Below are 16890 nucleotides of genomic sequence, written 5' to 3'. Positions count from 1 at the left end.
AATTTTATTGTATAAATTGTTATTATGATTATAAAAAAAGAAATAAATTCTTGGGAACCAGTCATGAAAAACATCTTTCTGCTCCAAAAAATAATTTGGAACATACCTATACACAAAAATCTTTATTGTCAACTTATATAATTCATAATTATATAATATATAGATCTGTGTCCCTGTGTCCTACATTTTAAAGATTTTACGTATCTCTGTGTCCGTGTCGTATCAGTATCAATATCTGTGCTACATAGGTTGGTACCCTAGCAACCATGCTGTTAAGATTTGCACTCCAAAGAGGAAGATTTTGTGCGGTTGTTGCGCTAAAATTGTGTAGCAACGTAACATAATGTCCTCCAACAAACCTAATTTTACTAGAGATAAGGCTCTGGTGAGAGGGGTTGTTACAATGAGGTAGCCTAAAAGCAGTCTATAAAAGGAAGTTGAGATCCCTGATAAAGGTACACTGTTTCTAAGACTGAAACTGCTTACTTACTTATTGTTTCTATAAGCCTTGAACTGACTTGATCGTCAGAGTGCAATCAACAGGTAAGGCCCCCTCTGTTTCAACGGAGTCGCTTTCTAACATAAAAAAGGAAGCATAGAATCCATCAGAAATAGGAGGAGCCACCGCTTGCCTTTGAAGTCAATCGACGACCAGGTCAACCGACGAGAACAAATCCAAATAAGGGATACACTCTCACATCTTTACTTGTAAATAGTATATCCATAGAAATAAACAACCTTTGATTATGAAGATGAACGAATACCTGAAGATAAAATAAGAAAAATCAAAAACATGAAATGAGAGATGAGAAAACAAAATAAAAAAAAACATAAAAATAATATCTATTTTCAACTTATAGATTAAGTTAAACAGAAGAGAAATTATCAACTAAAATAAACAAGGATGACATTAACAAAAATAACATATTATTATTTGATAAACAAATATTCACTTTCACTAAAGTTACTAATTAATACTAATAGAAGGACGACTGAAAATTATAAGAACTGAAGTACCATCAAAATTCTTTTATGAACCCACCAACCACCATTTATATATTTCAGAAATGCAAATTTACATACTTAAAACTCAATTTTTTAATAAAATTTAAAATCTCAACAAAAGAAATTAATTTACCAAATAATAATTTAATAAGAACAATTATAAATTTTATTTAATAAAAACAATTCTCGATTAATTAAGATTTTGAAAAGAAAAGTAAACAAATTAAAACATAAGATTAAAATGTTTATGTTGGTCCTTTTACTTTTTTTCCAAAACTTGAGTCTTTTATTTTAGTTTTCTTATTTTTAACAAAATGTAATTTTGTTCAAATCTACAGTACTTTTATATATGTTTAATTTTATTATTTTTCATATTTATAATTAAATTCGTAATAACTTACATGAATACGTTAAATTTCAATTTCAATTTGACCAAATAAACAAAATAAAATATAAGTAAAATTAATAATTAAATCAAGAAACGATTTTAAAAAAATATGAAAACTAAAATGGAAGAAAAAATAAGAGAGAGAAGGAACCAAGTTTGTAAATTAGGAATTAAAATAACCCATATAAATTTAGCAAAAATATATTTTAGTTTCCTTATTTTTTTCACTAACTTTCAATTACTATTACTATTTTCCCACAAATTACAACACTAATAAGGTTTGCATTATTAACAGTAATCAGCACCTTCTCGCTTCAACTTCAAGTATTGATCCTTTGCTAGCAGCAAAAGAAATTAGAAGAAATAAAAACGTACCTAACATCGTTAACAATCATATAAAAGGACACAAAACCTTCAACTTGTTGTTTTAGCCTAACAAATAAAGAAGAAAAATGTTAATACACGAAAAATTGGAAGCAACAGGGGGGAGATGGAAATGAATCCCGACCATATGTAGATTTGGGTAACCATTATGTGATGATTCTTTTTCTGTGATCCAAACTGCTTCATTCATATTCCTCTGGTTTTTTCAGACTTGAAATTTTTCAACGGTGACAGAGAAGTCACATTCAGCTTGTTCCCTCTTCGACAAAGTTAACTTTTTTTTACCGTTTTGAAGTTGGAGAAACCAACAAAAAGGTGTTCAGGAAGATCCACTTGTTTCTGTGGTCATTATTAGGGGCGTAATAAAGGGCAAGTTTGAGTTTGGTACTAGTTTATTACTGTAGAAAAAACGGGTTTTTGGTTTCTGGTGTTTATTTGAAACCTTTCTTATGTGCTGATCGAAGGTTAACTGGGTCAAAGATTGGATCTTTTCTAACTTGAGCGTGGTGAGTGGGGAACCAAAAGTGTGATGAGTTTGTAGTGTTCTTTTTCAGAGATCCGAGTGAATGGAGCCTCCTACGGGGTTTTGTGCTTCTTTGTGGAGTTTCGTCCGATTTCTTCCTTATTTCATTGGGCTTCTGCTTCTAGGCAACATCAAAGGTAAGGCAATGAATCTGTGCTACGTTCTTTTAGATTGTAGTGAGTTTCATGTTTTTAAATTAGTTGAACTTTAGTTGAAAATTTACTAATGAACTTTAGCATATTAGAGACGATTTTTATGTTGTTACCGGAAATGAAATACTAATGGATCATCAGTGCATATATATTTTTTTTCTATTTATAGTTTGTTAAATTATTCAGTGATTGTGCTGTAACGATCAAAAATAAAATTCAGTGATTCTGATGTGAAATTTATTCAGCTTTCTTTTCCTAAACCAATGGCGGGGAGGTTATGTGGAGCCTGGTGTGGGGTTTTTCACGGGTTGCCTTGTGACCAATGTTTGTTGACAAATTATTAATTTTTATTAAATTAATTGCTGTCAACCACACCTTGAATCTTGTATTTTTATTAAATAGAAATAATTGAATTTTGTATTTTTGTTACTGATTAAGCTTATGAGTTTGTATATAAGCACAGCAGCACAAGTTGTAATATCTAAGGAGCACAGAATGTGAAAGTTGAAAATACAAAGGAATAAATTTAATGACAAAACCAAGGAATTTAAATAATTTCTCTACTTGCTTCTTTTTCTAGTTTCATAATAGAATATGTAATAGCTTCTTGTATGTCATGCTTCACTAGACTAGAGAAGATTAAGGGTAGGGTTCTGTCAGAAGTGTGATTGTAAACCTTACTTATCATTGCTCAAACTGGCAATCACTTCAGGTATCCTTTTCTGCCCTTTGATATGCGTAATAATTGCAACTGGGAACACTGCTATCATACTTGCACTTTGGACAGTGCATGCTGTTTGGACATATTATTGTGTTCTGAGGTGCTTTCTTTGACTGCCACTCTTTCAAATTTTTGCTCATTGTTCTATCAATGTATAATGAAATTGTGATTACTTTCTCATGGTGATTTCCCTAACGGACAGAGCTAAACAATTAGGGCCACTTCTGAAGCTTGTTATCTGCCTATGTGTACTACCAGCGCTGTTGGTTTTGTGGCCGGTGTTTGGTATTCTTGGAAGTATTCTAGGTGGAGCAGCCTATGGATTTCTTTCACCCATATTTGCTACCTTTGAAGCTGTAGAGGAAGGAAAAGATGACAAGCTTTACCACTGTTTCATTGTATGTTCACTATGGTTTATTTCTTGTTTAAATGGTTGTTAGATATGTTTTACGGTTATTAATTTTAGAAACTGTACTAAATTGTCAGGATGGTACATGGAGCACTGTTAAAAAGAGCTGCATGGTTGTAAGGGATGTAAAAGACGTTGCTTTGCATTCATACCTCTCAGTTATGGATGACCTGAAACAGAAAGGACCTCCAAATGCAAAATACTATGAGATCAGGTTTATATGCCTCTCTATTTTGTTTATTTTGATGTCATTGTGCTTTCTGACCTGTAGGCCACTGGTTGAAAACCCGGAAACAATCTCTACACTTTCAGGGGTAAGGCTGCATACAGCTACCCTCCCTTGATCCTACTCAGTTGGAAACAATCTCTACACATTAGTTAAAGCTCCATTTTTTCTTGTTTAACTGAGTTTGTAGGTCATGCTTATACTTTAAAGCTTTCAAGTTTTAAATCTTAGTGGTGTACATAGTATATTATCAACTTGAATATTAGTTATTTTACTTTGAAACTAAAGGAGCTGGGTTGAAACAAATGAAAAATAATATCAATATTTCCTCAATTATAAGATGGCCGAATGGTTTCACAAACTAAAGGTCAGTTGGATTTCCTGCAGATTGCTATCTTTCAAAAACTTAACTCTTGAAATCATAGAGGGCACAGCTCTTCTGTATGCCACACCAAACAGTGTTGGTTAGGTTATTTTAATCTTTAATCATTTGCATACCGAACTTATTAGCAAGCTTGAGCATATTATTGAAAATATTGACAAAAGGCATTCATCTTGGATAAAATCTTAAAGAATGGTAATTATTTTTGCTAATATCTTCTGGTATCGGTGACATTTCAGTAAAAAAATAGAAATCAAAGTACAGAAATATCTCAGTTAATTGTTTTTCCAAAATTTTCTATTTTTCGTTCAAACAATACTTGCTGAACCAGATTCAACAATAATTGTTAAATGTTTTCCTTTCTTAAGTATTCTATGTGCTGGTTGTATCTTTAGTTTCTGATAGATTTACCATGAGAATATTCATCTGTAAATTGAAAAACAAAAGTGATTGAATTGGTGTTTTATAAAACATAAAAGCAATACACAATGGGACCATGAAAAGGAATTCTAGATAAACTCCGGTCATAATATGCCAAATATGATGTTGTCGGACACAGGACTTCTGCTATATGATCTATTTTTAATTTTTTTCTGCTTTAATGCAGGCTGCTTTATATTCCTGGTGCTTTAATAGCTGCAGTTATTGGAATTGTGGTTGATGTGCCAATTATATCATTTGTTGCCGTATGCAAAGGTCCATACATGCTTTTTAAAGGGTGGCATCGATTGTTTCATGATCTCATTGGCCGTGAAGGCCCTTTCCTGGAGACCATATGTGTCCCTCTTGCTGGTCTTGCTATCCTTCTCTGGCCATTGGCTGTTGGTGGGGCAGTTCTGGCATCCATGTTAGCAAGTTTCTTTCTAGGTGCATATGCAGGGATTATTGCTTATCAGGTCAGTACTCGTATTCTTTCACTACCAACTTGTACTGTAGTACTATTGTTATTATAGCTGTTAGAATCTTTTTAGTAATGGTGGTTTTAAGGATTAATTAGATAGTATTAGAGTCATTTATAGTTTATCCTAGAGAGAGTTTGTCGGGCTTATCAGTTCACCCGCTATCGGACCACCCACGAGGTCTTGGTGAGGGTGTGTTAGAGATCCCACATCGACTAGAGATAAATAGATTTCATAGTATATAATTGGGTGCAAACCTGATCTTATGAGTCAGTTCTATAAGGTTGAATTAGACTTAAAGTTCACTTCTTAAGAAGACTGATTCTATATTTATATTATTAGTCTAAAATAGGGTAAGTGATTTTATTATAATTATCTCCTCAATCTTAGAAAGTGGATTTAGATCTAACTTCAATTTTACAAAATCAATTTGTAAGGTGGGTTTACACGCACTTTTATACTATAGTTTGGTTATATCTCTAGTTAATGTGAGATTTCCAACACACCCTCTACAAATTTTGCTAGAATAGATTATGATAGCAACTTAGAAAATGGGTTTTTTGACTTAATCCTTCAAAACAGACTTGTAAGGTGAGGTTTGCGCCCACTTTTAATAAATTATAATTTTGTCCTATCTCTGATGTGGGATTCTTAACACTGCACATTGGGAAGGATGATTTTGGGCCCTTTCAAAATATATACCAAGTGAATGGGGGAGTAAAAGAGTAAAGAGGGTGAGAGAAAGGATTAGGAAGAAGAGAGAGAGAGATTGAGAGAACTTTAGTATTTGAGATTCAGTTTTACATGTAGAGCAGCTTGGGTATTAATAGTACCCAGTGCAGTATGGAATACAAGTGAACAGTTAGGACTGTTATAAACAGTTATTACTGTTATACCTAATATCCCCCCTTAAATTGATGGTTTAGGATACACCATTAATTTATGTGAGAAGGCTGAAAAAGGGCCAGCACTTAAAGGTTTCGTGAAAACATCCGCGATCTGTAAAGTGGCAGGGACATGTAGAAGGTGCAGTTGCTTTTGTTGAATAGCATCACGAACAAAATGGAGGTCAAGCTCAAAATGCTTGGTCTTGGAGTGCATAATAGGATTGGATGCAAGAAGAACAGCGCCAAGGTTATCCGAGCGAATGGTGGGTAGCGTAGGAGGAAGACGAAGTTCAGTGAGCAGATTCTGGATCCATTTGAGTTCAGCAAGCGTAGCGGCAATGCTGCGATATTCTGCTTCAGTGGAGCTGCGAGAAACAACCTTTTGTTTCTTTGAAAGCCAAGCAATAGGATTCGAGCCGAGAAAGACAACAAGGCCGGAGGTGGATTTCCTGTCATCAGGATCAGAACCCCAATCAGCATCAGCAAAGGCATTGAGAGTGAGTTGAGAAGGGCGCCGAAGATGAAGACCATGAGTGGTAGTGCCAGCTAGGTAACGAAGAATACGTTTAACAGCATTCCAGTGGTGATGTTGAGGGTTGTTCATGAACTGGCATGCTTTGTTGACGCTATAGGCGAGTTCAGGACGAGTGATGAGGATATATTGAAGAGAGCCTACCACTGAGCGATAGAATGAAGGATCATCTACAGCAGTGGTAGCGTCTATTGTTAGACGAGTAGTGGAGAGCATAGGTGTTGGTTGAGGCTTGGAAGAGAGCATGTTGGTTTTACGAAGGAGATCCTAAATGTATTTAGTTTGAGATAGATGTAAGCCGCCATCCAACGTCCAAGTGGCTTCAATCCCGAGAAAGTAATGAAGAGTCCCAAGGTCCTTTAGGGCAAAGTGCTGACTGAGAGAATGAATAAGACGCTGAATGGCACTGTTAGAGTTCCCTGTGATTAGTATGTCATCAACATAGATTAGGACAAAGAGAGTAATATTGTTGTGGAAGTGAAGGAAAAGAGAGGTGTCACTTTTAGTAGGATGAAAACCAAGAGAAAGCAAAGTGGTACTTAACTTGTGAAACCAGGATCTAGGTGCTTGCTTCAACCCATAGAGAGCTTTGGTAAGTTTACAGACAGTGTTGGAGTCACCAGTTTCAAAACCAGGAGGTTGACTCATGTAGACAGATTCCTCAAGGTCACCATACAAAAAGGCGTTATTAATATCAATTTGATTGACAGACCAGTTTAGTTGAAGGGCTAGAGTAAGTATAATACGAATGGTGACAGGCTTTATCACAAGACTGAATGTTTCAAAATAGTCAAAACCATATTGCTGATGAAAACCTTTGGCGACGAGGCGAGCTTTATTGCGTTGAAATGAGCCATCAGCATTGTATTTTATTTTGAAAATCCATTTGCAGCCAATGGGTTGAACTCCAGGAGGAAGGGTAGTGAGAATCCAAGTGTTGTTTGTGTTTAGAGCAGCAAGTTCTTCTTGCATGGCAGCAAGCCATTGGGGAAGCTGTAAGGCCTCTTTGGTGGATTTTGGGAGAGGCAACACAGGGACAGCAGTGAAAGCACTTGGACCAAGTAAGGCAGCCTTCGCACGTGTAAGCATAGGGTGAGTGTTGTGAGGAGCAGAATGTTGTGGGGGTGAAACCGTGGAAGACAAATCAGAGTGAGAAGATGTGGATGCAGAGGAAGCAGGTTGGTCATGTGAAGAGGCAGGGGCGATGGGTTGTGAGGCAGGAAGAGCTGATTGTGACACAGAGAAATTTGGTTGCTGAAAAACAGTTAAACTAGGTGAAGCATCGGAGGGGCTATTTGTGGGTGGAGAGACAGAAGAAAAAGGGTTAGAAGAATCAGCATAAGGAAAAACAGATTCATTAAAGGTAACATGGCGAGTAATATACTTACGCCCAGAGGGAGAGAGACACATGTAGCCTTTGTGATTGGATGCATAGCCAAGAAACACACACAAAGATGAACGAAAACTCATTTTATGTTTATTATATGGGCGAAGCAAAGGATAACAAGCACATCCAAAGGTTTTATAAAAATCATAATCAGGGTGTGTGTTAAACAACAAATAGTATGGGCTTTGATTATTTAAAACAGGTGTGGGTAAAACATTGATAATGGATACAGCAGTAGTGAAAGCATAGCCCCAGAAATGCATGGGTAATTTAGAGCAAGCAAGTAAAGTCAAACCAATATCAACAATATGTTTATGCTTGCGTTCCACAGAACCATTCTGTTCATGAGTGTGAGGGCAAGTTAGACGGTGAGATATGCCATTGGATAGCAAAAAGGATTTAAAACAGAGAAATTCTTTTGCATTATCAGTCTGAATGCTTAACAAAGGAAAACCAGTCTGTTTTTCAACATATATTTTGAAAGATTTAAAAACAGTGAGAGCTTGTGATTTAGCATGAATTAAATAGAACCAAACATATCTAGTGTAAGCATCCACAAAAGAGATATAATAAGGAGCACCATTAGTGGCAAGGGTAGTTGATGGCCCCCAAATGTCAATGAAAACAAGTTGTAAAGGTTTAGAGTATATAGTTTGAGAGGCTTTAAAAGGAAGCTGATGGGACTTGCCAACAACACAGGATTCACAAAATTCATGTTTAGCAGTAAAGGGTATATTACACATCTTCATTATTTGATGAATCACTCTTGGTTGGGCATGACCAAACCGGGAGTGCCACAAATGATAAGCAGAAGAGCCAGCAGAGAGTGCAGTATTGTAAGCAGAGTATGATGCAGTTTGAACTAGATTGGGAAACACATAAAGACCATCTTTAAGCTTGCCTTGGAGCAGGATTTTGTTGGTTCCCTGACGTTTAACAAGGCAAACATCAGCATGAAACTCAAAGAAAACATTATTATCACGGGCGAACCTGGAAACACTTAATAGATTTTTAGAGATAGTAGGAACATGCAGAAGGTGGTGTAAAGAGAAGGTATGATGAGTATTAATATCTGTAAAAGTTGCAGAACCAATAGAAGTAATAGGAAGCTGGAAACCATTACCTACAACCACCTTTTCCGAACCTGTGTAGGGAGTTGTTGTGGAAAGATTGGTGCCATGAGCAGTGAGATGATGGGAAGCACCGCTATCAGGGTACCAAAGGGGATCATGGAGATTTTTGGGAGTCCCGAGGATCGAAGGTTCATCATCACAAAAAGATGAAGGAAAATGAGCAGTATTAGCAGTAACTTGAGATGGAGTGGAAGAATCAAACCTATGCCAACAGTGAAGGGCAGTATGCCCATATTTTCCACAGATTTGACATTGAACCCGAGAAGAGGAAGCAGTAGAAGATATCTTGGGGAAGTTCTTGGATGACTGAAAGCGGGGTTTAGAGTAGAACCGTTGTTTGGCGTGACCAGAGGGGTGGAAAAAGGAGGAAGAATGTGTAGAACTGGAGTTGTAGGGAGAGAAGGAGGATGGGACAGAAGCAACATTTGCCTGCAAAATGTGATCAACAGATTGTTTGTTTCGTTCAATACGATTTTCTTGAGCAAGAAGCAGTGCTTCAATGTCTGCAACCGTGTAAGGGTCAAGATGGGATGTGATAGAGGTTATAAAGGAGTCGTATTCTTCAGACAACCCATCAAGAACAGCTTCAATGTGATCTTCGGTAGAGATGGGACAACCCACAGCAGCCAATTGATCTACAGTTTTCTTGATGTCAAGAAGGTAGGTAGAGATGGAGCGGTCCTTCTTGGGTGTACGCAGCTGCTGCTTGTGCTTCTTGATTTGAGCACGGGTTTGGGACGCATAATGGGTCTGGAGCTTATCCCAGACTTGGGCGGACGTGTCCATGCCAACCATCTGGGTGAGGACACCTGCGGTCATTGATGCCAGTAACCAGGCCAAGATTGCTTGATCTTGACGATCATACTGGATGTATTTGGAATTCACAATTGGAGAAGCGTCTTCTTCGATAGAAATGAGACGTGGAGGAATGCAAGACCCATCCAGAAAATAAAGAAGATCTAAACTGCGAAGAGTGGCATTAACTTGCTGCCGCCAGACAAGGAAGTTTTCTGAGTCCAGTTTTAGAGGAATTGGCGTATGAAAGATATGAGGGGGAAGGGCTTCGGGCTTGGCAGAAAAAGTTTCAGAATTGGGTTCAGTGGTAGATGATGAGGCCATTTTTGGCTCTGGATACCATAAAAGAGTAAAGAGGGTGAGAGAAAGGATTAGGAAGAAGAGAGAGAGAGATTGAGAGAACTTTAGTATTTGAGATTCAGTTTTACATGTAGAGCAGCCTGGGTATTAATAGTACCCAGTGCAGTATGGAATACAAGTGAATAGTTAGGACTGTTATAAACAGTTATTACTGTTATACCTAATAGGGAGAGGGTGTGTTAGAGAGAGTAATGCAAAATCAATTCAGTAATACAAAAAGGGAATGTATAAAACGGGAAACAACTTAAGGAAGTATGCACGCCTATGCACTTGAAAGACAATTTTGCTAAACATAAGTGGATTGTTGGCAAGCTGTTGGGAGGGAATGAAGGATAATATTTAAAAACTGTTACTTTCCTGTGACACTTGCCTACGGAATGTGTACCAAGCTTTATATACTGCTAATCTTTAGAATTAAGCTCTATATCGTGTTGGTCTTTTGCAACATTTGCCAATACTACACAGGTATGAAATAACATTTACATTGGATTTTATTGGAGAACTTTCTAAAGTCCTAAGTATGGATACTATGTTGGTGGTACTGGATCAGCTTTACAAAGTAGGTCATTTTTTTTGCCCCATCACCACCCACTTACTTTTAAAGAGGTTGGAGTTATTTTTATTGAAGTTGCATGGCTTCATGGATTTTCTTTTCTCTAGTCTCAGAAGGAGATCACAGTTTTACGAAACAATTTTGGATTAATCTCTTTAAACAGTTAGAAACCAATCTAAAACTCAGCTTTGCCTATCATTCACGGTTGGATGTTCAATTGGGCACACTGAAACTGTCACTTTAGGAAACTCTTTGCAGGTTCTAAACCTAGTGGCCCATAGGGTTTAGTTAGTTGGGTTGAGTTCTCTTACATTGCTAACTACCACATTTTCGTGAAATGTGTAGGACCACATGGAAGACACCCTCCAATATTGCTCAAATGTACAAAAAATTTATCAACAGTAGAAGTTTACCAGTTGATGGCTAAAGAACTGTAGTGTTAGATGAACTCAGATCATGCTGGCTCATAACAAAATGAAGCAGTACTGTGATAAGAACAGAAGGGATGTGAAGGAACTTGAATGATGAGAGGGAGAAAAGAAATATTTTATTAATTATTATACTTGAGATGAATATAAAAGAATAGAGAATGAATTGGAGAGCTTGATTTTCCTCTCTTAGGATCTCATATTTATAATGACATTGGAGATTCAAATACAATGAGTGAGAGGGAAGAGAAAAAAATAAGAAATGTTATATCCAGAAACTAGGTACAACAATAAGTATGTAGCAACTTTTCAATAAATTTTATTTAAGATGACCTATTCTAACTCAAGTTGGAGCATACAAATTGTATGCACCATGCTTGGAACAAATAAGTTCAATCCAAGGTTCTCTCAAAGATTTTGTTAACTCATCTACGAGTTGCTTATTTGATCCGACAAACTTAGTGCAAATTGCTTTGGACAACAACTTTTCCCAAATAATCTGATAGGCAATTTTTGTGTTTAGTCCTCTCATCATGTAACACTAGATTGGACGTAAAGTGGAGAGCAACTTGGTCATCACAATACATCTTCATTTTGCAGAATCTAACATAATTTTAATTCTTGGAGGAATTGTTTTACTCATATAAGCTCACAAGTGAGGGATGTCATTGCCCTATACTCAACTTCAGCAGTTGATAGGGCAATTACATTCTGCTTCTTGCTTTTCCAAGAGATAATATTTGCTCCAATGAAAACACAATATCCTGTAGTAGGGCGTTTGTCCATAGGAGAACCTGCCAATCAACATCACAATATCCAAATATTTGGGTATTCCCTTTATCTTAATAAAGTAGATCTACATGACCAACTTGCAAAAGACAAATCTGATCTAGTAATTGTGAGATAAATAATTTTTCCAACCAGACAACACCTTTCATTGGGCTACTTGTATTGTAAAAAAATGAGACTTCCAAGATTCTTTGTTTGAAAATGATTGCATAGATGTTCCTTTTAACTAAGATATTCTAGCAACATCATTTCATGTAAGGACTATATCATCAACATACATTGTTAAGTACACACTTTCTAGTGAAGGTGTGACAATAGAAAACAAGATGATTTGATGACTCACTGCATTTCAGCCCAAAGGTTTGAACAATGTGGTTGAATTTTTCAAACCAAGCACATGGGATAGCTTAAGACCTTAGAGAGAGTGACACTAAACCCTAAACCCTAAACTCTAAACCAGACTCCTCCTGAGCTACAAATCCAAGAGGTTGCTCCGTGTAGACCTCTTCTTGATCGTCATGCAAAAAAACATTTTTAATATTAAGTGATGAAGAGGCCAATGACGAATGGCTAGCATGGCAACGAAAAGTTTGACAATAATAATTTTGGCCATCGGATAGAAAGTATCACTCTATTCAAGCCCATAGAGCTGAGTATATCATTTAACCACCAATCGAGCTTTGAGGCTATCAACTTCACCATTATGTTCAACTTTAATAACAGACCTAACGACAACCAATTGTCTTCTTCCTAGATGGAAGAGAAAGTAACTCCCATGTTTTGTTATGTTCAAAAGCTTGCATTCCAGTACTCTTGGGTTGTCACATCCCAGATGATTAAGTGATTCTGTCACATTTTTAGGAACAGTAATAGAAGAGACATAAGAAATAAAGGAAAAATAGGAAGGAGACTATGTGGTAATTGACAAAATTTTAATTAGGATGAGGATTATGAGTAAAGCTGGTACCTTTGCGAATGACAATGGGCCAACTCGAGTCATCATTATCGGGAGTCGTGGTATCAAGTGATGATTGAGAAGGACCTGCTGAAGAGGAATCACCTTGGGGCATTGGACTAGTCATTTGGTTCCTGTGTTGATAAGTAATAAGAGGTGGTAACGATGGTTCAAGAGGATTCTGTATGGAATTTTGGGTGTCAAGAGCAGGAGGAACAAAACACTCAACTAAGGGTACATGCAGGACTTGTTGGACAAAATTAACATCCTATGCAGAAGAAGGAAAGAAAATAATTGATACAAAAAAGGTGACATTAGTAGACATATAATTACATTTTCAACTCTTCTATTTTTAACAATCACAACTCTTAATAAAGGAAATAAAATCTGCTGGAATAAATGCGTTCTAAGGATATTTTTCCTAATTACTATGGAGATATTAGGATATTTTAATCCTAATAATCTCCTGTTTACAACAAAGTGCCTTGAGATTCAGTCTAGATTTTTCCTAAGACAAATCAGAAGCTAAATCCAAAGATTTTACAGGACTTAACATAAGAGGTGGATTATTAAGATAGGCCAGATTGCTTAAAATTCTAGAATGCAGACTTGCTAGTAGCTACAATTGTCAGCAGTCAACCATTACAACTGGGAGCGTAGAATACACCTTACTGTGGTGCTGCAATTGCAAGCAGGACATGGTGGTAAAAAACAGGAGGAGTCCTTTCAGTGCAAGAGCTATCAGGCTACGGGATAATTTATTGGAATTTCAAATTGATGCTACGGTGAAAGTACTGACATAGATTGTTTTGTTGACACTCATTATTTTATTATGGCAGTAGCAAGGAGGGCTAGACTGGGAAAGTAGTGGTCAGTTTATTTTATAGTAACGAAATGTTTTTAAGGAAGAGGGAGAAGGATGAGGGGGTTGAGTGTAGTGAGAAGGCTAAGAGGTCTGTATCAGTAAGCTTCTACTAACTTAGTCCTCTTAATTGGGATGGTTCAGAAATTGCATACCTTGATTTATGAGGCTTTTCCATTTTCTGATTGTTATTTCCTTTTTGTACTGACATTCCTCTGTTGTTTCCATGTGATGCATGAATAAAATAAAATCTGTTTCCTATCCCCCCAACCTGGCTGCTGGTTTCCTAGCTGTCTCACTGTGTTTCTGTGTTCTCTGAAATGCAGGAGTCTTCTTTCAAGTTCGGTCTTTCGTACGTTGTTGCAGCTTTGGCCATTTATGATGAATACAGCAATGATATTCTTGACATGCCAGAAGGAACCTGCTTCCCTAGGTTTTTCTCTGCTCCCACACATTTATCGCTGTGACTTACAGTTAATTCTTTTATATTCTGTTCTTATGCAATTGATTTCTGATGATAGGCCTCAGTTTCGCAGAGAAGTTGATTTGTCACAAAGAACATCTAATTCATATTCCATCTCAAGACCTAGCTCCTTCCAAAAGGCTCCTTCTCGCACTACTTCAATCAAGAACAACATTGCTGAGTTGAAATCATTTGAGGTATTCTTTGTAATATCTTGTGTCGAATGGTGTGACTCAAAATATCATCTTTATCATCCTTGAACTGATGGTCTGTACTAAATAATATTGTTCATGAATTGCGTAGCTGTTGGATGCCTTATTCAAGGAATGTTACCGAGTTGGAGAAAAAATGGTTTCTGAAGGTTTAATTACAAGACAAGACATAGAAGAAGCAAGATCTGGAAAAGGGAGTAGAGTTATTAGTATTGGTTTGCCAGCGTATTGCTTAGTTCAAGGACTCTTGCGCTCTGCAAAATTCAATTCCATGGGTATATTGATTAGTAAGTGGAACCCTTCAAGCAGTTTTTGTTACTTTACCCCAACTTCTTTCCTTTTTTTTTTTCTTTTTTACCTTCTAAGACTTGTACACTTTTCTCTTTTTGAGATTATTTTCTTTTAACCATTTTGTTTACTGGCCCAATGTAGGTGATGATACTGAACTAACTACCACAAACAGACCAAGAGAGAAATTTTTTGACTGGTTCCTTAACCCCCTCTTGATCATTAAAGAGCAAATCAGAGCTGAAAATCTTTCTGCCCCAGAAGAGGACTACCTCTGCAAGTTAGTTCTCTTGAGTGGTGATTCAGAGAGACTGAAAAAATCTATCATTACTCCAGCCCCTGAATCTGAAGTCAAACGTGCAGAACTCGAGGCATTGGCTAGAAGGTACTCAATATACCAAACAAATTTGGCTAGTGTGAATTTGGGCAAGCACTTACAAACTTACCATGCATGCATATTGAAAAACTGTTTTATTCTGTTAATGTAGTATATTTTCTCTTAAAATAAATCAAACTTTTTGGATATTTTAAAATCAATGTATGAATGTTAACATCTTCAAATGCTACCGCATCTAACTTCTCCATAAACACTTCACAAACTTGTTAAGGGCTTTATTGTAAAGCAGTAATGAAGTACTTATCTTGTGAAAAACTTTCATATGTTAGAAGCTAATCTGAATTGGTTTAGTATATAATTCTCAACCCCATTCAAAGGTTACATTCTTTTTAGTAATGGACCCTGCCATTTTTCTGCTCTTACTTCATATAGGTTTGGTTCCAATGATCCATGCCAATATTTTGTCTCATTTTTGTTTCCATTCTGAAACACAGATTGCAAGGGATCACCAAATCCATGTCAAGGTTCCCAACCTTCATGCGACGCTTTGATGATCTCGTAAAATCGTTGTCTGATGATCAGAAACTTGGACGTCCAATAATGACCAGATCAAAGAGTGCCTTTGCTCGGTTGGTTAGTTTAAGATCTTTCAAGGGGACAAAAAACGGGTCTGCTCACGGATCAAATGTTGTACGAGACATAGAAAATTCATGATAAGAATCCCATGTAATTAACAAATTTAATCTCATAGGTGTAACCTTCTGTTCATCTTTAGATAGACATATGAAGCGTAATTCACCATAATTCTGAGTTAATTCTTGTGTATGGGTAACTCTAACATTTATATTCTTAACCAAAAAAATCATAGTAGATATGATTTTTCCAAAGTTATTGTAAAAAAAAGCACGATGACAGTATAAAATTTGTAAAATTTTCAATGTATAGAATTTATTTCTAATTAGAATTTCTGACCTTGTTTATGAGCAAAAAGCATCCTCAAAGGATTCTGTTGTAGACCTGCGTTACATTGTCATCGTGTCTTGTTACACTTCTCGCCAGATCAAATGATTCTAATATGAATAGTGTTTAGGTCCTCTCGTACAAAAAACAATGATAGAGAACATGTTTGAGAATTAAGAGAAGGAAACAAGGTGTAGATATTTATTCATATCTCATAATAGTTCAATACTATTTATAGAGTACTAAAGATTACAAATGATAGAGATAAGTGATAGAAACTACTATTTATAGAGTACTAAAGATTACAAATGATAGAGATAAGTGATAGAAACTGCTAATTAAATCTCAACTAATGATAAATGATAAAAACTACTAATTAAATCCTAACTAATTAAATTTCAACTAATTAAATTTCAATATCTACTAATTAAATCTTAATAACCCAACAATAATATTAATCAAATCCTAAAACTTTAGAATATAACAATGCCCTTCCCACAACAACATTCTTGCCCTCAAGAATGGAACAATGGGTACTTCAAATCATAGTAGAACTCCCAAGTTGCATCTTCAAGAAGTTGGTGCTTCCATTTCACTAAAACCTTTGTGACTGCCCTTCCTCTCCTCTTTACTGTCATGCGGTCAATGATAGCTTTAGGCTCTTTCTGTTCTAGTGGTTCTTCAGATTGATAAGGCAGCGTAGTGGAGACCACTATTTCGCCCACATGTTTCTATAGCCGTGAGACATGGAAGACATTGTAAATCTTAGAATTCACTGGAAGTTCTAGCTTATAAGCTACCTCCCTCACCTTGTCCAAAACCTTGCAGGGACCAAAATACTCGGGGCTCAACTTACCATT

At 36.4% G+C, this 16890-nt stretch overlaps 1 protein-coding gene across 5 annotated transcripts; it reads left to right on the top strand.

The window, feature by feature from the left end:
* The first annotated feature begins 1662 nt into the window (after positions 1 to 1662).
* On the top strand, positions 1663 to 16034 carry LOC137823962 (uncharacterized membrane protein At3g27390). Of its 5 annotated transcripts, none has more exons than XM_068629363.1 (12): positions 1815 to 1916; positions 1987 to 2092; positions 2332 to 2437; positions 3165 to 3273; positions 3376 to 3571; positions 3660 to 3796; positions 4798 to 5086; positions 14097 to 14203; positions 14292 to 14430; positions 14537 to 14732; positions 14878 to 15118; positions 15565 to 16034. In XM_068629363.1, exons 3-12 carry the CDS (start codon positions 2344 to 2346, stop codon positions 15782 to 15784), a joined length of 1728 nt encoding a protein of 575 aa, XP_068485464.1. In that variant the 5' UTR covers positions 1815 to 1916; positions 1987 to 2092; positions 2332 to 2343; the 3' UTR covers positions 15785 to 16034. The 5 variants fall into 5 exon arrangements, with proteins under 5 accessions (XP_068485462.1, XP_068485464.1, XP_068485463.1 ...); XM_068629362.1 differs by having other exon boundaries at positions 1987 to 2146; XM_068629361.1 differs by lacking the exon at positions 1987 to 2092 and having other exon boundaries at positions 1663 to 1916.
* Positions 16035 to 16890: the final 856 nt, after the last annotated feature.

The sequence above is a fragment of the Phaseolus vulgaris genome, chromosome 8 (assembly GCF_000499845.2).
Source record: "Phaseolus vulgaris cultivar G19833 chromosome 8, P. vulgaris v2.0, whole genome shotgun sequence".
Classification (NCBI taxonomy): Eukaryota; Viridiplantae; Streptophyta; class Magnoliopsida; order Fabales; family Fabaceae; genus Phaseolus; species Phaseolus vulgaris.
This window is presented reverse-complemented; position numbering and strand designations above follow the sequence as displayed.

What these genes read in the sequence shown, in the direction of transcription:
- LOC137823962 (XM_068629361.1), top strand. Translation starts at nt 2,344, where the DNA reads ATGGAGCCTCCTACGGGGTTTTGTGCTTCTTTGTGGAGTTTCGTCCGA. An exon ending in GCTTCTAGGCAACATCAAAG is followed by an intron (nt 2,438 to 3,164) that starts GTAAGGCAATGA and finishes CAATCACTTCAG; the next exon opens with GTATCCTTTTCTGCCCTTTG. An exon ending in ACATATTATTGTGTTCTGAG is followed by an intron (nt 3,274 to 3,375) that starts GTGCTTTCTTTG and finishes CCTAACGGACAG; the next exon opens with AGCTAAACAATTAGGGCCAC.